Source organism: Sebastes umbrosus, chromosome 6 (genome assembly GCF_015220745.1).
Source record: "Sebastes umbrosus isolate fSebUmb1 chromosome 6, fSebUmb1.pri, whole genome shotgun sequence".
Classification (NCBI taxonomy): Eukaryota; Metazoa; Chordata; class Actinopteri; order Perciformes; family Sebastidae; genus Sebastes; species Sebastes umbrosus.
The window spans coordinates 16,510,570-16,534,801 of NC_051274.1; the positions used below are offsets into that span (position 1 = coordinate 16,510,570).

At 41.6% G+C, this 24,232-nt stretch overlaps 1 protein-coding gene across 2 annotated transcripts; it reads right to left on the reverse strand.

Moving 5' to 3' along the window:
• Positions 1-3,439: 3,439 nt before the first annotated feature.
• On the reverse strand, positions 3,440-20,333 carry LOC119489277 (dysbindin-like). Of its 2 annotated transcripts, none has more exons than XM_037771511.1 (4): positions 19,899-20,333; positions 7,615-7,764; positions 7,157-7,306; positions 3,440-4,752 (listed from the first exon to the last, which is right to left on the reverse strand). In XM_037771511.1, the coding sequence occupies exons 1-4, from the start codon at positions 19,939-19,941 to the stop codon at positions 4,457-4,459; spliced, it is 639 nt and encodes a 212-aa protein (XP_037627439.1). In that variant the 5' UTR covers positions 19,942-20,333; the 3' UTR covers positions 3,440-4,456. The 2 variants fall into 2 exon arrangements, with proteins under 2 accessions (XP_037627439.1, XP_037627440.1); XM_037771512.1 differs by lacking the exon at positions 19,899-20,333 and adding an exon at positions 9,323-9,516.
• Positions 20,334-24,232: the final 3,899 nt, after the last annotated feature.

Here is a 24,232-nt window from a genome sequence, read left to right on the forward strand (position 1 = left end):
TTAGTCCTTGTCATACTGTATAGGGCACGTACACAAGCCAAACACCGTAATGTTTTCAAAAGTAATGCAGTCGGAGACGAGTGCGAGTGCGCTACGGGCAGACTTGTAAAACGAGAAGAACTAGAACGCTCAACGCACAGAGAGGAGAGAAAGAACAGTATGAGTCATATACTTTATATCCTTGTGCTATACTTTTTTTCCTGTGGGAAAATTCCTTTCTGTCTTGCACACTATCATCACGTCGGGTGCTCATAAATAGATTGCGTGACTGCATTTTCAACCCTCATATGAACATTGAACAGGTTTTGCTTGCTGTAATCATCCCTCCTGTTCATACTGGTCCTGAAGCGATCCTGTGATTAAGTGATTCCAAAGGAAGCGATGTCCACTTAATCCACTGTTCTGTTCCAAAAACTGGGTTTTTTCAAAAGTTACTGTCTTCTTAGTGTGAAATCCCCTCTTAACATCTAAATATGAACAGGAGGAATGATTACAGCAAGTAAAACAAATTTAGTCAAGTTTAAATCCATGTCTGTACAGACATGTTAGACGTGTGTGTGAAATTCTCATAATTAGCACGTGAATTTTTGAGGTATGGTTAAAATTGTGTTTTGTGAGGTTAAGTGGAAGGCGTTCCTGAGATATCACGTTCACGAGAATGGGACGGACATGAGGTCACAGTGACCTTGACCTTTGACCACCAAAATCTCATCAGTTCCTTCACGAGAATGGTACGAACTAGGGCTGTCCCGAATACCATTTTTTTGGGCTTCGAAGCTTCGGTGAGAAATATTTAATTACTAATTTATTTATTACATACATGTATATAAAAAAATAGGGGAAAAAATGAAAAAACAAAGCATTTGAATACTGATTTGGAGGTCGAATACCATGGCAACAGTCGAAGCTTCGGGGCATCCGGGTCGGCCCTAGTACAGACGGACGGATAATCCGAAAACATAATGCCGCCTGCCGCGGCTGTCGCCTATCCTTTAAGTATACAGTATACAGATCTCTTAAGCGTTGTTTGAATTGTCGCCAACATGCCATTTTATTATTGAGTACTCTGTTAGAAAGATATTTAAAAAACAGTAGCGCAGACGACGTATGCTGTGTTCACACTACGAGCGACACAGCAACAGGCTACAAGTCATTTTCAGTGGAAAACAGTGACATGAAGCTACAAACTGACGCCAATCAAAGAAGAGCTGGTGTCAACTTTTTTCAGCGCTCCAATGGAGTGTCAACCAATCATGTTTTTTGTTTCACCCTGTTCCATTCCATCTAAAAATGCCGTTAGCCAGTTCACAGCGTTATTTAACGATATAACTACGCCATTGTGCGTTTGAGCAACACTTCCACAGCGACTTGGCGACAATAAATGTAGCTGGCCACGCTTAGCAGTTTTGTCACTCGCAGTGTGAATAACGCTCCAAAGTTCGGCTAATTTTGTCGAGGGAAAACTGGCATGACCATATTCAAACAGGTTCTTGACCTCTGAACTCAAGATATGTGAATAAAAATGGGTTCTAAGGGTACCCACGACTCTCGCCTTTACAGACATGCCCACTCTATGCTAATCACATGCAGTTTGGGGTAAAAACAATTGCATGCAGAAGTGCTCGACATCCAATCACCGAAAAAATGCAATTCTTGTAGAAATCTCTAAATGTCAAAAGTTGTGAACATAGCTTTATATCTCCTGAGAAGAGAAACCGAAAGCCAGTGAGTGAAAGACAGACGACACGGGAGGCAAACATACAGTAAATCCAGCGGTTTTAACCTCTGTTTCATATTTATTTAGTTCATAGCAAGATGTTCAGGTGGGGAAGAGATACTGAATACATCATGACCAACACTGAAAAAAAGGTTGTTTTGAAAGTATCCGCAGGCTCAACCAGGGGAATACCTGTTGCAATAATATTTATCATCCACACCCACACGTCCTCATATTCACACACCCATACCAACAAACAGACACTGTGCATAAACAAACAAATCTTTGACAGCTGAATCACTCACTCACCACGTGGTCAAATATATCCAACTCCCTAATTACGCCTCACGTGGAGGAGAGGATAACTTGGTATTAAGCACAGTAATGCAAAACATATCATGTAGTCACTAACAAGAACAAAATGGCATGCATTTACAAACACAGTTCCATCCATGATACTGTAAATAGTTTGCACATGCACATGGCAATAGATTCATTTCTAAGAAATTTAACTTGTTGTTGGGTTTGGCTCGCTGTGCCTGATTTCTGCCTCATGTTGATCTTCTGAAAAACAAAAAGACGATTCATAATTACACTCCATATTTGTTTTCTTTGAACTCAGTCCAGTCAGGTGTCACTTTAAGCCATGCGGTCAAAGAGCTGTCAGTCTGAAATGTTTATAATTGTCACTGTCAGTAACTCCTATGAGAGGAATGCTATTCTGCATACAATGCTTATACTGAAATCTAAACGGCAATAGAGAACAGGTAAATCCAAGGGCCACTGATGCCAGGTGTAGGAAAAGCTAAAAAGCTTCAATCATTTTACAGATTTCCTTGGATTTCCCTTTTCTTTGGATTTGTCTGTATTTGTTCACTGAACAGGACTTGACTCCGTTCTTTAGTCTGTGAAGCAACGATGCTCCGCAGCATTCCTGTTTCACATGGCAGTTTGGCACCTGTGCTTTCAACACACAAAAGGGACGAGAAGGAGATATCCCTCTGGCAGTGAGAGGAATGCAACTTGAAGTGACATTTTTATATCTCGCCCAGAACCTGTCAGTGCATGGGAGCGAGATGACACATGTTGTTCGCATAGTGCAAAACGTATGTCAACATACTTGAGACACCATAACGCCAAGAGATTCAATAATTGACGAGTGTTTGTAGGTATAATGTGTAACCGTTGTTGGTTGCTGTAAACACACGGCAGAGAGTGGCTGAGAGAGAGAGTAGCGGTGGTCGAGCGAGCTATAAAGTGGACAAAGAAAGGGACCGGCGTTAGAGAGAACAAAGCAGTGAATCAGAGAAATAAAACGTAGGAAGGCGCCGGGTTGACGGATTTTTAATGAATGCACCCGAAGGGCAGGCTTCATCCTATCCAACCCGTTCTCATTCCCAGAGCGTCAAATACTGTATAGACGCTTTTTTTCCCACAGACCTCGCCGTTAGATTGGGGCTGTGGCTCAGAGGGTAGAGCAGGTCGTCCATCAATCAGAAAGCCGGTGATTCGATCCCCGGCTGCTCCGGTCACATGTGTATGACTATTTAGATTAGATCCTGATGGGCAAAGTTGGCACCTTGCATGGCAGCCTCTGCCATCAGTGTATGAATGTGTGTGCGTGAATGTTGACATGTAGTGTAAAGCGCTTTGAGTGGTCAGAAGACTAGAAAAGCGCTACATAAATGCAAGTCCATTTACCATTTTAGATAGTGACGCAACAAGGCACCCTTTAGCGTTGGTATGAGACGCACCGACTTACCATTAACTACAATGTAAACCCATCCGCGTCAATATTAAATGCTATGGGAAAGTGCGCCGGAAGTGTGGTTCAGTCCAACAAACACAAGGCTTTCATTCAGGAGACCGACGTTCGTGTCCCCTTTGTCACCTTACAATCAGCTGTTCGTTCATATCCCGTGTTCATAATGTTCAGTGTCACTTTCACTGTACAAACGTAGTAGTTTTAAGCCCAACCATGTTGTTTTTTTCCTAAACCTAACTATAGTGGTTTTATTGCCTGAACCTAAGCACGTTTTATTGTTTAATCACAACATTAAGCACAAGTTTACTGCGACCGAAAAGTGACGCCGATGGGTCTGACAAAGCGTCAATATATGACGAGTTGGGATGAGAACACGTTTTCCTTTCCGCTGTGGCTCAGCGCTGCTCTTGGTCAAAATACACGACCCGTTCTCATCTGTGAAGTATGGCTGCTTATCTGACAGAGCTAAAGGGGGACTCGGCGGTACCTGACGACCTGAAGGGGCTACACACACCGCTCGCTGTTGTTGGCTGGAGGTTACAGCCCCACGAGGGGCCCAAAGCCTCTTTGCCTCTTTGCTGATGCACAGAAACATCCTGAGCACAGCAAAATAAGAAGAAAAGAGAAAATCCAGGCAGATGGCTGCAGGGTCTCTGCAGAAACAGACACCACCACACACTGCAAGTGGGGCATACATGATGACTGAGAGGGACTATTTTTGTATCATTGTTTTTTAGGAAATTCTTGCATATTATACCTTTAACACTTATTAGGAAAAATAGATTTTAAGTTGTAAAGAAAAATCCAATGTACTCAGGGAAACATTCACTAAGACAGCAGCAAATCACAGCCAGGTCAACCATGCTAGGGGTTTCCCCAAACGAAAGGATTGCAAATGCAGAGAGACAGAGAGATCTCTTTTTTTTACACTCTTTTTTTACCCATGTATCTCTACACAAAGTAAAATTCAGTCTTCATGGAGATTTAGTCGCAAGGCATCCTTCCCCCTCGTCCTCCTCTTCTGTTTCTTCATCCCTGGTATGGGGAACAGAGGTGAGCAGCAGAGTGTCGGCATGGACTTCTTCATCATCCGACTGGATCACGGGTGTGTCGGGTCCGCCCCCACTTGTATCGCTGGAACCAGATGATGTAGAGGACATGCGGCACTTTGAGCCCCGGTGAACTTCATCTTGCCGCTTCAAAGGGGCGCGCTCCCTGTACACAACCTCGGCATCTTCATCCTCCTCATCTTCTTCTTCGTCCTCACCCTCTGTGAACAAAAGCCGTTAGAACGTGTCTGAACGCTTTTGTCTGTGCACCTGCTGTATTACTCACTGTTTCTGATATATGAGATAATATTGATTTGCCCACACAAGTAGATTTGCTAATCACAAAAAAAAAAAATCTCTGTGGTAACATTTCAAATTAAAAAGAGACGCAAAGGTGCAGTTATGTGTGAGTGTATTGGGAAATTGGGTTTCCAAATAAAAGTTAATTGCTATGCTGTTTTGTAACCAATTCCCAGTTCTTGATTTGGAGACTTGCCAAACCACAAAATACTTCTCCCTACCTGTGGGAAAAACAGTTGTCACTTCAAAGCAATCTGGGATTTCTTGGCAGACAGCCAAGAAATGTCTTTCTTGATTTATGGTGAAATCAGATAAGAAGCCAGGATCAGATTTAAAAATAAATAAAAATCCGTTAAATGCAAGCGGGTGCAAGCGGCCGAAATGGGTTTCCTCAGGAGGGTGGCTGGCGTCTCCCTTAGAGATAGGGTAAGAAGCTCAGTCATCCGTGAGGGACTCGGAGTAGAGTCCTTGCTCCTTTGCGTCGAAAGGAGCCAGTTGAGGTGGTTCGGGCATCTAGCACGGATGCCTCCTGGGCGCCTCTCTTGGGAGGTGTTCCAGGCACGACCAGCTGGGAGGAGACCACGGGGAAGACCCAGGACTAGGTGGAGAGATTATATCTCTACTCTGGCCTGGGAACGCCTCGGGATCCCCCAGTCAGAGCTGGTTAATGTGGCCCGGGAAAGGGAAGTTTGGGGTCCCCTGCTGGAACTGTTGCCCCCGCGACCCGATCCCGGATAAGCGGTTGAAGATGGATGGATGGATGGATCCGTTAAATGTTTCAACTGAAGCAGAATGTAGAGACTACGAGAAGAGTTAATAGATTCAGTAACTCTTTAAACACTGATTTTAGGACGTGACTTTGATCAATCTCACCTAAAATGTCATGCAAAAGTTACAGAACCTTTTTACCTTTTACTATTTTTAAATGAAGAATGTTACTTATTTCAGCATTGTCTCTGGAGCAGTTTTTAATAGATACGCACTGTCCTAGTAACAAAATGTCAAACCTTGTTTGGTTGCAACAATCATTCATAAATCTTGACATTCTGGGTAATGGCAACTTTTTTTGACACACTGCTTTTGTAAAATCAGTGAAATGTAAACATTGATTACATTAATGGCTTTTGGAAAGTGCACTGTATGAAAACAATATAATCGAAATAAAACAATTATCGTGCCACATTCCGTTTTGCAATGAAGCTCTCGTTTGTTCTTGCATTATAAATCCAGCGCACAACTTTCCTTTGTAACGGTTTCTCCTGCTCAGCGTGTCTGGGACGATCCCTAGGGAGGATCCTGTCTGGCTGGTCCTAGCCAGACAGATTTCCTGCGATGTGGTTCACCGCAACAAGCTTCAGGATGGGATGGAAGGGCCAGAGGCAAAGAAACCAGACCAATGTGTTTGTAATTAAATTGTTTACGAGGGCACAAAGTTGTTCTTGATTTTGAATTGCACCAGATGGATGCATTTATCTTTGAAATATAGATACTATGGCTGTCAATCGATTAAAATATTGAATCACCATTAATCGCATGATTGTCCATAATCGCGAGAAATCGCAAATTACTCGCACATTATTTATTTGTTCAAAATGTACCTTAAAGGGAGATTTGTCAAGTATTTAATACTTTTATCAACATTGAGTGGGGGACAAATATTCATATTTTATGCAAATGTATGTATATTTATTATTGGTAATCAATTAACAACACAAAACAATGACAAATATTGTCCAGAAACCCTCACAGGTACTGCATTTAGCATTACAAAATATGTATGTGACTTGACTATGACTTGCCCCAAATTGCGTGTGATTATCATAAAATAGGCATGTCTGTAAAGGGGAGACTCGTGAGTCACATATCTTGAGGTCAGAGGTCAAGAGACTCCCTTGAAAATGGCCATAACAGTTTTTCCTCGCCAAAATTTAGCGCAAATTTGGAGCGTTATTAAGCCTCCATCGCAACAAGCTAGTAGGACATGGATTCGATGGATTCCTTAGATTTTTTAGTTTCATATGATATCAGTATCTTCACTCTATCCTTAAAACTCAGCCCACTACAACCTCCGGAAGATCGATTGTTTTAATGTGTTAAAGAAATTAGAGACATTAAAACAAATTTGCGTTAACACGTTAATATTGCGTTAACTTTGACAGCCCTAAAAGATAAATTTTCTTTCGAAATGCAAGATGTATCCAAAGTCAACAAGTAATCGTGATCTCAAAATTGACCAAAATAATCGTGGTTATGATTTTTGCCATAATCAAGTAGCCCTAGTACAGTGGTAGTAGGACGACTGCGGCTCTGAGGCCATCACTGCACCTGGTAGTGGAGATGCCAGCGCGCCCTCGTCTGCTCCGGAGCCTGAGTTGAGGAACACGTCGAGGGCCTCCTGGTCAGAAATGTCCATCAGGTCCATCTGCTCCAGGACGTCCACGTTCACCTCCATAGAAGAGATGCTTCCCATGGGGGCTGCATATACAGACACAACAGCATACATAACATAAATAGCAATATATATCACCAGAGTCACCGTCACCTGAAGCATGGTTTTGTAAATGTTCACGTCTTTTTAAATGATGATAATCAAGAGTGACAATTAAACACAGGCTATAAATGTATTTTAAAAATGTAAACGGTTTGCCATATCTTTTACGGAGCAAAGTAGATTTAAAACTATCAGTGAGTAACTTTCAAAACATTTCACAACCAAGTTTTGATCGACTTCAATTAAAAAAAACATGAAGTATTTATGCTCCAAAGACTGGACAGTCACTCACGTTTCCTGCAGTCGACCTGCAGGTGAGCAGAGGGCAGGTAGTTGTCCACGTCATGCTGGTAGACCTCTTCAAAAAAGCGCTGTCTCTCCCTCAGCTTCAGGTGCTGAGCAGAATCATTGTCCAACATCTGCTGAGAGTTGTCCGTCTCCACTGACAAAGCCAAAACGAGACACATATATACAAAACAAAATTCAGTTGAATTCCTTTTTACAGCTGGATTTCCCTTGTCTTTGCATTTGCCTGCGTTTCTTCACTGAGTAGGACTTCACTCTGTCTACGTCTATAAATCAAAGATGCCCTGAAGCCTTCCTGTTTCCCGTGGCTGTTCAGCACCTGCACTTTAATGTGGTCTTTTTTTCCCCAAGCCTTTTCCTCAATAGCAGATGGAATAACAATGATCCGTCTAATTCTGCCTTACACTAAGGAACTGACACTTTAGTGACAGATGTTAGAGGCCTTTAGGGATTAACACCAACTCATGAATTCCCGGTTTACGTTATTCCGCATCTCTCTTTCCCCTCAGTCATTTCTCCATTGTCTAGTATCAATAAAGTCATACAATGCCAAAAAAAAAGCTTTAAAAAACAAAAACTATGGAACTATAACGGAGATTAAAATGTTATGAAGATGTTTATGGTTGCTTAGTACTGTTTGACAGCATCTAAAAGGAATTTATTAGGTCGAGCTATTTCCAAATCTGGAACAGGTTTCGTTTCTAAGCCACAAGTATAATTTATTCCTTGGATACTAAAGCTCTTTATTCCTAATTTATGACATGCAAACAAGTCTCATCGTCTCCCGTTATTCGCTGCAGGGCAGAGTTTTACTTTGTGTTTGCCAAACCTCTCAGTGTTAGCGTTACCTGTAAGGAACGACTCATCCAAAAGAAACGCAGATAACTCAACAAACTGTCAACTGAATATGTTTCAAGTGTTGAAATGTCTTTTAAAATGTTGTCAGTGGTTGAAAAGGGGCGGCTGAGAGGTAGAGCGATGGTCTACCAAACGGAAGGATGGCGGTTTGATACTGAACCCCAAATTGTTCCCGAAGGCTGTGCCATCGATGTGTGAATGAGCATTTAGATTAGATCCTGATGGGCAGGTTGGAACTTTGCATGTCAGCCTCTACTATCAGTGTATGAATGGGTGTGTGAATGGGTGCATGTTTACATGTAGTGTAAAGCACTTTGAGTGGTCGGAAGACTAGAAAATCGCTATATAAATGTAAATGAATTTACCATTTACCCTACGTTGACGTGTAAAGAAAATATTTTTACCAAAACAAAATATAGCAGCCTTTTTTTTACAATAATTCTTCTATAAGATTCAGACTTTAATCAATAACATTACGCTAATCTGTACTAGCAGATAAGCTCTAATGTAGAGTGTCTCATTCAAGGACACTCTACACATTTGGTTCACCATCTGACTCTCATAAAGTTCCTATGTTGAGTCTGGAAATCTTAAGCCTTGGGCCAAGAACGGCAGAGATCCCAGCTCAATATTCTTCAATGTTCAATTTTAATGGTGTCATAAAGTCAACACAGGTTACTCAAATGAATCACATGATGCTGTACAAGTATTTTGCAAGAAGCAGAGTTTTCATTGTGTTTAATATCAACAGACACAAACACAACCAAAACCCGAGCAGGTCCGGACACGTCTGCGTCTTACATCATAACCTTATATACTTGGAACAAAGAACTCACCTCCTATCCTGTCATCATAAATCGTAGTATTCCTCAATTCTACTGGTCTCTGTCTTACTAATTAGCATATACCCTCTGCCATACATATGATCTTGGTACCTCCTCTGCCAGATTCCCTGTTTTGGGCCCCCTGCAGCTGCGAGGTTGCTTGGAATTTACATGACATCACTAGAGCTGTGAGTTACAGTGGCCAGTGTGAGTATGGGGTCAATACAGCAGCACTATGATTGTATGCTGTTTCAGTAGTAAACACAGTGTTATAGGATTAATACTTTTATCATTGTTCATCACATTTTTATATAGTTAAAAAGGGATTACTTCTACACCTATTGTTATTCATAACGAAAAAATCCAGCAGGTATTTTCATATTAATATTTGGGAGTAATGATTGATCATCTGTTATCTTGGAAAGACCACATTGAATTTGTCTGTAAAAAGACAAAACAAAGAATTTACTTTCTTTTGGTGCGAGTAAACAAATTCTTCTTTTTGTTTTTTACTTCTGTGATTATGAGTGTTCTACAGTATTGTTATTCTACATGGTACAAGAGTTTGTCCACTACTTTAAGTCAAAACTGCTCCACCAAATGAAAATCTGCTCAAAGATTGTAGGTCAACCCCTTGAGAAATTCTATAATCAGCCTATCATAATAACATATTAAGGCTGGCTAACACCATCGTCTCTGACCCCAACCATGTTTTGAACAGTGAATATGAACTGTTACCATCAAATCGGAGATACAGGGTTCCAACATTTAATAAGGTTAGACTGAAGCACCACTTTGTACACCAACCAATCCTAAAACTAAATATGGAGCCTAATCCCAAATCAAATGTACGTTGAAGAGCCCTGAATATCATCTTTTGTGATTGTAATGTTTAAATGTATGTATCCTTGTTTCTTGTCTTTGTCCTTTTTGTGATGCAAATGGAGCCGCTGTTACGCAAAACAAATTTCAGACCTGTCTGACAATAAAGTATTATCGTTATTATCGTTATTATTGTTTAAGACATGAAATAATCATCATACTTGCATTAGTAACCTGCTGTCATATACATTCTATGTATACTATTCATCTCAATATTTCTCATTTCTCTTACACTTCTCCTTTCTCTTTCCTTTTGTCTGTCGGTCAGCTGTCTGTGACTTATCTCAAGGCAAAGAAAATGATCTAATTTTATTAGTCTGACCTCTAGTGGTCATGATCAAACACACATGCAGTCTGAAAATCTATTTAACAAATGGCATCACATTAGCTATGTGATTAACCAATTGAATATCTGCTGCAACAATATTTTGAAGTAAAAGTTTGTGGGAATCTTCCCAAAACTCTACAGTGATCACAATTGCACATTTTAACAGTACAGTAAGGAGTAGTATGCCGGACCCTTGTGCAAATATCTGTGCATAACATGTAGAGATGTGCCTAACTGCAAGTTATAGTATCTATGGTTCATGGATGTTGTTTGATGTGCCAAAACAATAGGTGTTCTGACAGAGCTATTGGCATTGGTGTGTGTGTGTCTGTGTATTGTCTAGAGCTGTCCCGAATGCCATTTTTTCGGGCTTCGGGAAAAATGTTAAGGTATTCGAAGCTTCGCGGCGCGGCAGGCTGTCATGTTCTCCTGTCTGTCTGTCTGTCTGTCTCCATTTCCACCGTTTCAGTGCCGCTGCCGCACCTCTACACACAACAAACAGCGATATCAGTCTGAGAATAACTAATAATAATTAATGATGAAAATAAAAAATTAACAATATTCTGGGATTATTCAATATTTCAAGGGCTATTTTGGGATTTATAGATTATTATTACATTTATACATTATTAGTACATACTTATAAATAGGACTGACCCGAATGCTTCCAAGCTTCGGCCGTTGCCATGGTAATCAACCTCCAAATCAGTATTCGAATGCGTCGTTTTAAATTGTATTTTTTACTTTTTTTATATATCAGTATGTTATAATAATGTATAAATCCCATAATAGCCCGTGAAACAAGGAATAATTCCACAACATTATTTATTTTTCATATTCATCATTAAATATTATTAGTTATTCTCAGATGGGTATCGTTGTTTGTTGTGAAACGGTGGAAATGGAGACAGATAGACAGAAGAACATGCCAGCCTGCCACACCGCGCTGCTTCACGAAGCTTTGTATATTTCTCACCTAAGCTTCAAAGCCCAAAAAGTGGTATTTGGGAAAGCCCTTAAAAAATAAATAAAAAATAAGGCATTCGAATGGTGATTTGGAGGTAGAATACCATGGCAACGGTCGAAGCTTCGAAGCATTCGGGTCAGCCCTAATGTTGTCAACATGCCTCTTACTCAAGCACCATCTTTGAGCTGCAGTTGCATCTTTCTTGGTGTTTGCAGACTCATATGTAAGGGCAGGAGGGGAACAGAAAAGAAGGAGTCGTCAGCAGTTGCATCCTAGCAAATCTCTGACGATCCCCTAGCTACCAACGTATGATGTTACCCGGATATTTTTTTATTTCAATGCGTGACAATTATGAAAAACAAGAGAGCATCTGTCCTCATAGGTCTACCTCCGGCATCGACCTCTGCCATGCTGACCAGTGTGGTTGTGTAACCGTGCTACATCCTCCTCAGCACACATTGTGCCTTCTCCCACTGGGCTCCCCGAGCTGACACTTTGACTCACGTCACCAGTGTTTCAATGTTTGTGTGTGTGTGTGCGTGTCTGAATACAGTGCGAGCGTGTTCACATAAACTGTATGAGTGTGTGCTTTCGTGTATGCATGCATATTTAGTTGATGCTCATTTTGTCACCCAGTGTGTGTAACATGTGTATCAAGCTTCCATGACTAACATGTTTACAGCAGATGGATCCAGCACGCACAGTAACACTAACAACATTCACTTTACTTCATCTGCAGACCTTTTGAGTGCTACTTTTCTTCTTGTTTGGAATCAAACACGTCTGTGTGACCCAGCAGCCTCCCTCCTCAGACAGCTCCGCCTCTGGAGACCCAGCTAGTCAGTCACTCTCCCACAGCCCTGGAGGGGTGTGTGTGTCCACTATCATGCATTAATGACAGCCTTTTATTCTGTCATTCAAGCTGTCTGTGGAGGCAGGAAACCACTCTGCGGTTCACAGTCCCTCTGGATGATATTTCAGTTGGTGAAGTAACTGGGAACACAATGATGTAAGTGTCCAGACGTGAATGTAAATAATGTGATTGTCACTAACTAGAGAAACTTGATATGGTGGAACACGCTGAGACGTTCATCTCATTGCTGCGGCTGCTGGTATTCGTGGAATCAGATCAACAAACCCTGAGCTACATTGGGGTATTTTCAATATTCAAAATTCTAACTTAATTGCAACTCCACTTTACAAATTGCAGTTCTGGAGACAAGCAACCAGCTTTGGTCAAAAAGATTTTTTGGCAGATTTTCGGTTCAGCTTCTCAAAGGTGAGAATCTACTGCTTGTCCCTGTTTTAACATAAAACTGAAAATGTTTCGACTGTTGGTCGCACAAAAAAGATGTTTAATCGACCAAACGATTAATCAATTAATCGAGGAAATGATCAACAGATTAATCGATTATGAAGATGATTGATTCATTATGTAATACCCTACTTCATGATGTTTTTTCCCCTTAATTTGTCACCCATCTGTGTGTCTTCATACTGTAAACATTCCTGAAATAGGCAAAAATAGGACTGCTCATAATCGATAAATGTGCTGATTTATTATTTTCTGGATTCATTTTGTGGTTTAAACATCAGAAAACACTGAAATATGTCTGTCATAATTTCCCATGCAATGCCATTGCATGCCTTGTTTTGATTGACCAGCAATCCAAATAACAAACAAATAATTACAATAGTTTTCAGACAAGGAAAGGCCCTGACACACCAAGCCGACGGTCGGCTGTCGGACAGTTTGGGGCCGTCGGTGAGTGTCTGTCGGCCTAGTTTTTTCGGTTTGTCCCGCACTGTCGGCTTTAGTTTGCCCATGTCAGAGTTTTCTCGGCTGATTCAGCATGTTGAATCAGTGGCGGAGTCCGTCGGTGAGAGAAATCCCTCTGATTGGTGGTTCAGCTTAAATTAATCTGTGCACGAGAAGAAAAACGGAAGTGAGGAAAGCAAGCAAACGAGTAAAGTCAAGAGGACACATAAGAAGGCTCCTCTCATTTTTCATCTTCATCACATCCGATCATTCCAAAACACGTGACAAGTGGTTAGTGTGAGTGGTGTGAAAATGGTCGGCAAACGCCGCTCTGTTTCATGTACATATCATAACAACGGCTTGTATATCCGCAGTACTCGGTCTTCTGGTTTCCCTTTTTGAATGACAAATACAAACAACTGCTATCCGCTGGTGTGGAGAGTTATTTAACCTCGCAGTCGCAGATCGTACGTGCTAACTGGCCGTCGGCTGTAGTCTTTGCGGTGTGTTTGAGTGCAACTTATTGGCCAAAACAAAGGCGAAAGTGGCGAAAGTGAGGCGACTCAACAAGCGGCCTTCGTCTCCGCTAGTTCTCTGATGTCGGGTTGGTGTGCCCCCAGCTTTATATTGGAGAAGTTGGAACCATTTTTGTTTAAAAAAATGCCAAACAATTAATAGATTATTGTTGCAGATTAATTTTCTGTCAAGTGTAATAGATCCACCAACAAAATATAGACACGCCACTACATAGGTCCACTGGCCCAGCTGTGTCCCATCAGTCCAGCAAGATGGCACACAGCAAAAAGAAAAGTGTTACTCAGTTACTTGTGATCATTTTCTTGCATGATATTTGGCATTGCAGATCAAGGTATGTCATCATATTAAAGAGACAGCTCTTTGGGGAGACACTTGGTCTCAACACGCCAACCTGCCAAAACCTCCTGCCATGCTATCTAGTTGCACCTGACACTGGCTATGATCATTCAGCGGGGATTATTCGTTAGCCGTGGGCAGCTTGAGACAAATAAACCCGTTACTACAGGCTGTTACAGCGATGACAAGGCTTCTGATGATGAAACTACACAGCTTACGTAAACTTCAGCTTTGCCTGATGGCCTTATGGGGTTCTCTCTCTCTCTCTCTCTCTCTCTCTCGGAGTGTGTTTCTCTTCCTCTCTCGCTCTTTTGTCTCTTTCTCTAAAAACAAATTTTGCTACTCAAGTTGCCAGTGTACATACCCAACCCACGCACAAGCTCAGCTGCATGTATCCATCTGTCTGCCCCAGCGTGGGAGAAAAACATGTATGTAAAAGGCTGACTCATCCAGATAACCTCTGAGTTTTCTACCACCCTGCTGTGGAAGACGTGTAGGAGGTCTCCATGCAAATTGGTTAAGATTACATCGCAACCATGCTCTGTGAGGCCCAGATGGTGTTCATAGCCTCCGAGGGGGAATCCCTTGCTTTTGAAAGGGGTTATTAACCGCTAACTGTCCTTATGGGGCTGTTTGGTTCATCAAGTAAAGTATTTTTTCCCCTCGTATATAGGTTTAAGTCTCTCCCTTTCACACCGAGGACTCAACCAGAGTTGAACCAGGGTTGTGTTGGGTGTATGAAAGGGTTAACCCGCGGTGATCTACTCGCCTTTGTGACCCAGGTCGAGAGGTGGGTCAGGCCAGGGTCAATTTTGATGTGAATTGCACGGACAAGGGTCGCTAACAAATGGGGCTAGACAAACCTATTTGTTTGCAAATGAGGGCGCACAGTCCGTGAAGTAACTGTCACAGGTCGCCTTGGCTCATAAACAAACAGAGCGACGGCAGCAGGAATGTTTTCAGACACACCGGAGGTGAACGACGGACGAGAACAACACGGACATGTGGCGAGACCAGCGCCGGTGTTAGGGGCGGGCCTTGGGGGTCCAGGCCCGTCCAAAAAGGTCACTGTGCCCCCTCTGCTGAATTCTCTCCTGACAAAAAAACTAAACTGAAATACTTTTACATCTAGGCTATAAGTAAAATTAAGTCATACAGTTTGTTAATGGAAAGACTTTACACTGCAATGCAAAATAAAGCACAAAACAGTGATAGTTTAGGAAACAACTACGACATGTACTTGGGCTTGATTACATTGTTTTCTATTGAAGTGTTCTAACTGGCCGCGAGCAACGCGGCGCTGCACAGCGCCGCGCAACGTTTTGTCTGAACTTCTGTCGGACACCCTGTTCCTATTTTTTTCCTGTCACTCGAATTGAGAGCGCCGCAACATGGACGAGGAACGGCTGATTGGTTTAGATTAAATGGGCCGAGAAAACCGGGACAATTGTCCTGGATGTAAATGAAGATACTAACTTGATTATTAGCACAAGCATTGACACTCGCAGTTACTGTATATGCGTAGCGTTCACTAGTGAAACTTTATTACAAGCTACCTGTCAAAAAATATACTGTAACAGCCACCTCATGGCAACATGGCAGCCCGCAGCATGTTGAGGTCTGTTTGGACCTCCTTTTCGGGCTTGAAATTACGTGTCACAGGTTCCCACGTGAAGATTCAACAGCGGATACATGTTCCACAGCCGCCGGCTTTAACCGTTCATAGCCGAGGGATCAGCCAAGATCCAGCGTTGGTTAGCCCTGGTCTAACCCTGGTCATGGTTGTGAAAAGGGTAAGAGGAATTTCACAGGAAAATCGGGAGAAAATTAGCAATTGTTGCGAAATGAATAACAGCAAGTATGCACATTGACTGCCGGCAAATGGGTTGCACTGATGTTCAAGACAAGTTTGTGCAAGAGTCGGTGAGTACAAAGTCAGATGAAGTAGTCCTGATGTTAATAAAAGAGGCCACCCATTCAGCTTCATTTTATATCAGGTTATGAACATGTACAGGTCACATGGAAAGGATTTACTGTAGGTGGGTCAAGGAACACAGAACGGCTGTAATGGCTGACTGTTGCTTTGTTAAAAAAGTGTTATAATATTGAGAGAGGGAGCTTATAAAAGAGGAAAATAAAAAAGAGAAGAGAGGTACCAGGATTAAAATCTGCTGGTTCCACACTCATTTACCAGATGTATTGTATGTCTACGACTGCTGACACTACACTAAAACACACCGTGGCTTTGTTACAACCACTGATGCACAGTAAAAACTGTATTATTTGAAATGAAAACCATAGAATTAATAATTCAGTATCACTGCTGTGTGCAAAAAGTGGCCCTGGCAGTGTCTTACATCTCAAACTCATTCTGCTGATGATTACCCTGGGACACACAGTAGCAGTTTTACCCTCACCACTGCATAAAGACATAAAAATGTTGTTGTGTACTTCCTACTTCTACTGTACGAGTCGATCGTTTGCAACGTAAAGCCACAGCTCACAATTTATGTGCTCGCATTGTAGAGTCCGATCGTCAGCCACGACCTGAGTGCTCACACTGTACATGTAAAAATAAAAAAACTGGCTGTTGACAGTTATCAATAAAGATTCGTTTGACAGCTCCGAGGCGGGTAAAGTTTGTTTGCCAACAGAGGTCTGTACGGGTCACAATGCTAACAAGGCAGAAACGTGTTGCCATGATCATCTGTGCCATCCTGTCTACTGACACGTCTAAAAAAAAGAGGCAGCGGCGTAACGTTATAAGGACTCGCAGGTGGCTCGGAAGACGTTTACTATAGCTATATCTATTTAACCTACATCGTTATCTTGATAGCTACGCTCTGATTACTGCTGCACTGATGTTGGGGAGTCGGCTTGTGTTTCTGCTTCAACTGTGCGAGAGCCTGTACTACAGCTGTACAATACAGTTAATACTGAACTCTAGCTCTTTCACCATAGAGGCTCCTTGTAAAGCTTAACTCGGTTAGTGGTCTACAAGATTTCTCTCTGTGTCTCAGGCCAGGTTACAGTTCATCTCACGCCACTGTTTAGAAAAAATGTAACCTGGGGTCAGACAGAAAGAGAAATCTTGTAGGCCACTAACCGCGTTAAGCTTTACAGTATTTTAAAAGAGCTGCCCTGTGAAATTCCAAAACACTTGTGATCTGTCACAGGACCTATGCCCTCTATGCCTCACCTCAGCCCACACTGAACCATAATTACCTAGGGCTTACTGTTACATAATGCTGGTGCAATCCTTCCACTGCACACTTTCACTACACACTGGACTCCTACTGGATTGTAGTTGTGTGTACACGCATGTAGGATGTCTGTGTTGGCTGAGTTTGTAGGGAAGGAAGGAAAGAAGGAAGGAAGGAAGGAGTTTGTCAAAGAAAGGAGAATGGGGTGTTATGCAACCTGAGCCTGCTGTGCATTATTCCCGGTATAAAGTAGCTGTAGTGTCAGTGATTTGAGGCAAAGAGCTTTACTGGGTCTGCTTGCCTCAGCTAAGTCTCATACTGACAAAAGCAAGGGTGCATTGACGCTATTCATTTTGTGCATTTTGTTATATGTCAAGGCAAACGCGCACTGAATAGAAGGAATTTACTTTGGCTTTAGAATTGCAAGAAAACCTTTTTTTTTTTTTTTTCTTGTTTCTTTATCCTTTTTGAAGTCCACATTTCCACAACCATCTTCAGACATTTTCACTCTTGCATCAGATCAGCACTTCTTTATGTCTAGGAATCTAACACAAGATGTAGAGGTGGGTGGGGGTGGGTGGCCCAGGGCAGAGCCAGAGGTGACAGCTGAGCTGAAGCACATGATTTTTTTTTTTTCATCCTTCTGATTATTCTTCCACGGTCTGATCCTTCAGCCCTTTAGCCACTTCCACTGCTCTGCTCCCATTAATCCACACTGCTACTTTTTAGATTACCTTTTGAAAATACGCCCAAATGACAGCCCCAGCATGCAATGTACAATTTGTTTCTCTCTTCTTTCTGGCGACCTTATCAGCATCTTTTCTATGATGAAAACATGATCTGCTCCGTGTCATTCTAATGACGCAGTCATACATCAAGAGTCCTGGGAACGGCAAAAGGAAAGCAGGGAACAAATGTTCCTATTGAACCAAAGAGTCACATGGTGAAGCATTCAGTCCCCCTGTGGCAAGTGGAAAGAAATCCCATGATCATCTTGCTGTTTGGAGTGAACAGAGAGTTTGAGTGTTTGTATGTGTGAGAGAGAGCGAATAAGGCACTTGCGCTGCATGGCCAGTCACATTTGACAGCCCATCCATCTCAAACTCCACCCCTCCTCTCCTGCAGCTCCTAACTCCCCTCCCTGGGGGTCGATGATGGTGTCAGCCGGCTCTCAGCAGTATATACAGCCACATCATTTTTAGGCATTACTGCCATTATTTACCGAGCCAATCGCTCTCCTCTGCTGGCCTTGTGGCTGTCTACCCAGCATAAATCATTTATGAGTGAGATCACTGCGCCACAACAGCCACCTCCCCCCGCCGCCGTGCTTCCACACTCCCACCACGCACGTATCCATAAACACACGGCTGTGTAGTAGAAAGTAAATCCAGACAGCACCTCTTTCCACTACACCCATCGCCATCGCCGCCATACTACTGCAAATACTTTTATACATAAAAACAAGCCTTCATCATGACTTCACTCTCGTCTTCAAGCTCTTATGATCCCAGCGCTGCAGTGATTACATCTTGAACCTTGTGCTCCGTAAGTGTCTGATCAGATTGTGTATTCCCAGGGCATTCCCATTCCCATTCCCAAAGCCATTAAGGCACTTCACTCGGGGGCTAAATGCAAAGATGACCTCCAGCCGTGCCCACTGCTCCCGATTTAGGTCAGTCATAACAGGGCTTTCAGGAGTCTCCACAGGGCTCTCATGTACTGTAGTGCTCTGTCTGTACACATTAACATGCAAACCCCACATAGAAACGTGTTAATTAAAGCAGCAAAATAGCAGATTATTCTCTCGACACTCAAACACAACAAAGAAACAGCTCTTGTGAGGTCGTGTTCAGTTAGAAAGCAAGACAATGTTGCTCTGGTGAGCAGGTAGCAGTTAGTCTGTCTTCCGTGTTTCTATATAAAGACCTTCTTCCTGTAGCTTAGTCAGACTCTAAGAAGTAGTTGTTATCCCTTCACTGTGATTAAACCTCATCTGCATCAGCAGTGTCGCACCAGCATCAAGGCTGTCAGGCTAATTAAGTTGAAAAGAGTAGGCTGTTATTCTTACTTTGGATAATTTAAAGTAGTTGCTAATAAGGCTTGGTTCAAGGCTGGACCAAGAAGTAAAACAATAAACTTAACAAGTGTAATTCAATGTTGTTGTTTTTTTTGTGAGTAATAATGCATGGAGTATCTCTATATACACACTGTGTGTAACATAAAGTACAATTGATCTGTTATCCTATCAAAGAGCTAACTAATGCTGATTTAAACAGCTCTCATGAAGACTTGACTGTTTTGTTGTGCATGGTGAGTCGTGATTCATGCACAGCTGAACCAGTTGTAGGGGATTAATACCCATCTTTGCACAATTTTATAATAAAAAATGTCCCTTGCCATATGCAAAAGTATCCTAAGAGACTTTACTGTGTAAATGAATGTAGTAAACACCTGCCCAGAATGAAAGAAAGTGCACACAAAGTGTTAAATTACAACAACAATGCAGAGTAAATAAGTTACACAACACTGTACAGTACTGCATTTCTGTTAACTCATGCACACTGTTGGTTACTTACATGCCAGACGCTTGTTGTGGTTGGTTGACCCGGTAGACGACATGATCCAGTGGATGTGGGACTGCTTGAAGAGAGTGTTTTTGCCTCTGAGTGTGTAGTTGATTTTTCTTGTCCCCTCCTGTCAAGGCTCCAGGACAGGATGCTGGTGTGTGTGAAGTGGCTGGTCATCTAGTAGTCATTGCATCTTCTGACTTTGGCACCAGCACAGTCAAAGATAGTACATTCACATTACACTTTATCTCCCTCCCCTCTTCTCTTCTCTTCTCTTTCTTCTACTCTGCTCTGCCTTTTTGCTGTGTTCGCTGTCTCCCTACCCCCCTTTCTGATCGCCTTTGCTGTTCTTTCGAGGTTTTCCCTCTCACTGCTTCACACTCTCATCTCGGCTGCCTCTCTCAGACACACACACACACACTCTCGCTCTGTCAGACAGGCTCAGTCGGGTTGTAAAGAGCTGTGCAGCTTAGGGACGGGGGGAGAGTGATAGTGGGCTACAGCATTGTGGCCTGTACCAACTGGTGACAACAAGGGGGTCAACGGGATCAGGCAGTGTATAGGCTTTTTACATAATATTGAGGGATATACCAGGATTAAACCCCTCCCGTCTCAACCATCACTGCTTTGCTTTATATATTTGTATCGATTTATTCGCTTTGTTGTGGGATGAAAGCTTTAGAAGTATTTTAAGAGAAGATGTGATGTGTAATGTGTAAATTAACACAGTCTCTCTCAGCAAGACTGCAAAGAAAATCAGAAATGTACATGACTGACTCTATCACCGTAATATGTAATCAAATCTACGTAATGTTGTGTTACATCATCTCATGTCATGTTATGTTAATTCTTTGTCTAGATTTGTTATGCATTTGTTCTATTATTTCTTTAACTTTTCTCTTTAACAGTACCATTTTCTATTTAGGTATACCACTTTACGGTTTAAGTAATGGCCTAATTAAAAGAATATTCTGGGAATTTATTATTGCACATCCATAAAGTTTATTATTATTATTATTATTATTATTATTATTATAATCATTATCATTATCATTATTATTAATAATAATAATAATAATAATAATAATAATATTTACGCTAATTAATTGCCGTAATTAATTAATTAAGGTGCTCACAAAACCTGGCAAACGCATGAAAACTGGTAATCCTATGGAATTTGGTATGAATATATATCATGTACAAAAAAGCCTTTTGGAGGTATACACTAAACTCCAATTTTGAATTAACAGATTTTATGGTGATTTGTTGCCATTTACATGCACTGTATACTTTGACAAACTCCTCCTAGAGTTTTAACCTGATTGACTTCAAATTTGGTCATTATAATCTTGAGACCTTTGCAATGAAAATTTACTAAAATCTTTTTTGTGGAACGACGTTGCCATGGCTGGATAAAAGCGCCAAAATGCGCATATGCAAACATAATGTTAACCATGTTTACCATCTTAGTTTAGCCTCATAGAATGCTAGCATTTGCTAAATGCCACTAAACACGTACAAGTACAGCTGAGGCTGATGGGAATTTCATTGAAATCTTTTGCCTAATCGTGGCATCAGACTAAAGGTCAGGAAATCACCAACGTTTTCAAAATGTATTCTCTAGGGACCTTGAATAGCAATCCATTACAGCAATCTATTTAATAGTAATAGGATCACCAAAGTCATTAGGATTCATCCTGAGGGGGGAGCAAAACACCGGATCCTACACTTCCCATAATTCAACTCCTCCATTATACAACTCTTTTCACAGACTGAGTTTTCTCCATGATACGTAAAATGATTAATGTGTAAAATCATTTAGGTTCCCCTTTAACTGTTCGCAAATTATTCCCTAAAAATGCAGCCTGTAATTTTCAGCAAATATGATAAAAGTTATTTTTATAAAACGGTCACTATATCCTGACAGTAGTGCATGAGACAGATAATCTGTGAAAAAATCATGTTCCTCGGCCTCCTCCGAGCGATCCTAATGGCATTTGCAAGATTTTCAACGAGCTTGAAGGAAAACAACCAGTCAGAGCCGAGCTGTCTCTCACACAGCTGTCAATCACTGCTCGCGAAACTCGCAAACTCTGATCAAACTATCGAACTACGCAGCGTTGATCAAATTTGAATCAAGATTCTGTTACTGTGATGCCTATTTCTCACCTTAAATGTTTTCAGAAACATCTTGTAGTGTACTGTACTGTCACCCAAAACCAAGCTCCGCCCACCGGCCGGAGCAAACTTTCTCATGTAACACACTACAAGATGTTTCTGAAACCATTTGAGGCCAGAAATAGGCATCACAGTAACAGAATATTGATTCATATTTGATCAGCGCTGCTCGGCTGTGATTGGTTGTTTTTCTTTGGGTGCGGTAGAAACTTGTAAATGCCAATAAGAGCGCTAAAACGAGGCAGAGGAACATGATCTTTTCACAGATTACCTGTCTCATGCACTATTGTCAGGACAGGGGCAGTTTTATAAAAATAACATTTTTATCTTATTTGCTCAAAGTTACCGACTGCAGCTTTAATGGATTAATAATAAGGTATCAATATATTTTGATAGATGATTGATTAGGTTGTGCAAAATCCATTTTACTGGTGTAAATTCTCCTCTATAGCATTGACTTTATCTTTTCATCTAGCATTTAATTCATTATAAGGACCTGTCTCATGGACAGTGAGACCACTTACATTCTGGAAAAGAGCAGCAGAGCATCCACACGACTTGTTAACATTTACATCTGCAGACCTGACAGCTAATTAAAAGGTGAGGAAGCCATTGCCCTTAATTAATGACTTGATAACATTTAGGCTAGAAGGCTTATTAGAAAGTACGTCATTAATTATGTATTAATAGCAGCAGAAGGTCTCTGATATTTCCACCCAGGATCTTTCATACCATCGAGTACGTTTGCAGAGATTTGTGGTTGCATGTCATTTGTTAAAAATCAATAAAAAGAATGACATCAAACTGATTCTTCTTGTTGCCTTTGATAAAGAGGTTTCGTAATGCAAGTGTGAACAACCGCATACATAAGCATGTGCTAACATGTAATTAGGCACACATACGGACACGCAATGCACACATACCGATACACACAGTGATGCAAACGCACACTATAACTGTCACACATGGGGGGTTAATGGGCACTTAGCAGCATGGATTCTTGCAGGCCCTGACTCCCCCTCCCCTTAATAAGAGGCTTCTAACTGCCAGTTATATCACACTTCAGCTGCAGGAGGCTGCTCCAGTCTAACCACTAATGTCATGGAAAACCCATCGCAGACTATACGCAAGGAATATATAGAAATATAATGTAAAATGATTCATGGATCTGTTCTGTTTCTATTCTGTGATCATCCATGAACTGAGGTGACGACTGACATGTGACAAAATATTTTCCCTGTCCTTGCATATGCTCATGTATTACAGTAAATCTCAAAGCTTCCTTATCTGAGCCTCATTGGTGAGTCAATAGTGACATCTGCTGATGAAGGTTGTGTATTACAGTTCACACTAAAGGAGAACCTGCTCTGTGCAGTTACTGTAACTATAAAAGGCACAACGATTCCCTCAACAAACACGTTTTTTCACAACACAAATATGGATTTTTCTACTTCCGTGAGTGAAATGCCATAAATAAGAATCATAAGCCAATGTCAGAAAGATCAAGTGTTTTTTCAGATTTGTTGTTATCATGACCAACAACACATTAAGTGTGTGCTTTGGATGAGATGTTTCTTTGGGAAATGAAACACAATCATGATCGCGTTTCAAATTTCTTTTTCAGGTTTCAGATACTCCCGGGTTTAATTCATTCAGGTGAACAAAAGGGGATTTCCAGTGACTGTTACACTGTGTTATTGTATGCAAGTGTGTGTGCATGTGTGTGTGTGTGTGTGTGTGTGCGTGTGTTGTGCCTGTTGCTCTTTCAGCTTCTATCAGTGCTGGCTTCCTCTTTGAAACTGTGTTGTCTCAATTTTTCTGCAGCACAGTCTCTGATGTGGCTCGTGAGTCATACTGTGGTAAATATACACATTTGCGCATGCACACACACACACACGAGGACAGCCTCACTGACACACACTACACACACACTATTCATGGGCACTATAGTTAGTATTCCCTTTGCCATCACGTTACACTTTGGTTGAGCAATGCACAGTAAGCCCGCTGCTGACATAAGCTGCTGTGTGAACAACACACAGCTAAGCCTCAGTGACAGACAAGAAAAAAAAAGTTCACATCTTCACTTCACATCTTCACAGCCTCACCAGACAGTGAAGTCAAAGCCCTCAAACTTTATTAAAAATATCACAGGCTGTGTGGGG

Coding starts and splice junctions, on each gene's coding strand:
- LOC119489277 (XM_037771511.1), bottom strand. CDS start 19,941: ATGTCGTCTACCGGGTCAACCAACCACAACAAGCGTCTGGCAT. Junction 7,765..19,898: donor CCACAACAAGCGTCTGGCAT/GTAAGTAACCAA, acceptor TGGCTTTGTCAG/TGGAGACGGACAACTCTCAG. Junction 7,307..7,614: donor GCAGGTCGACTGCAGGAAAC/GTGAGTGACTGT, acceptor CTGTATATGCAG/CCCCCATGGGAAGCATCTCT.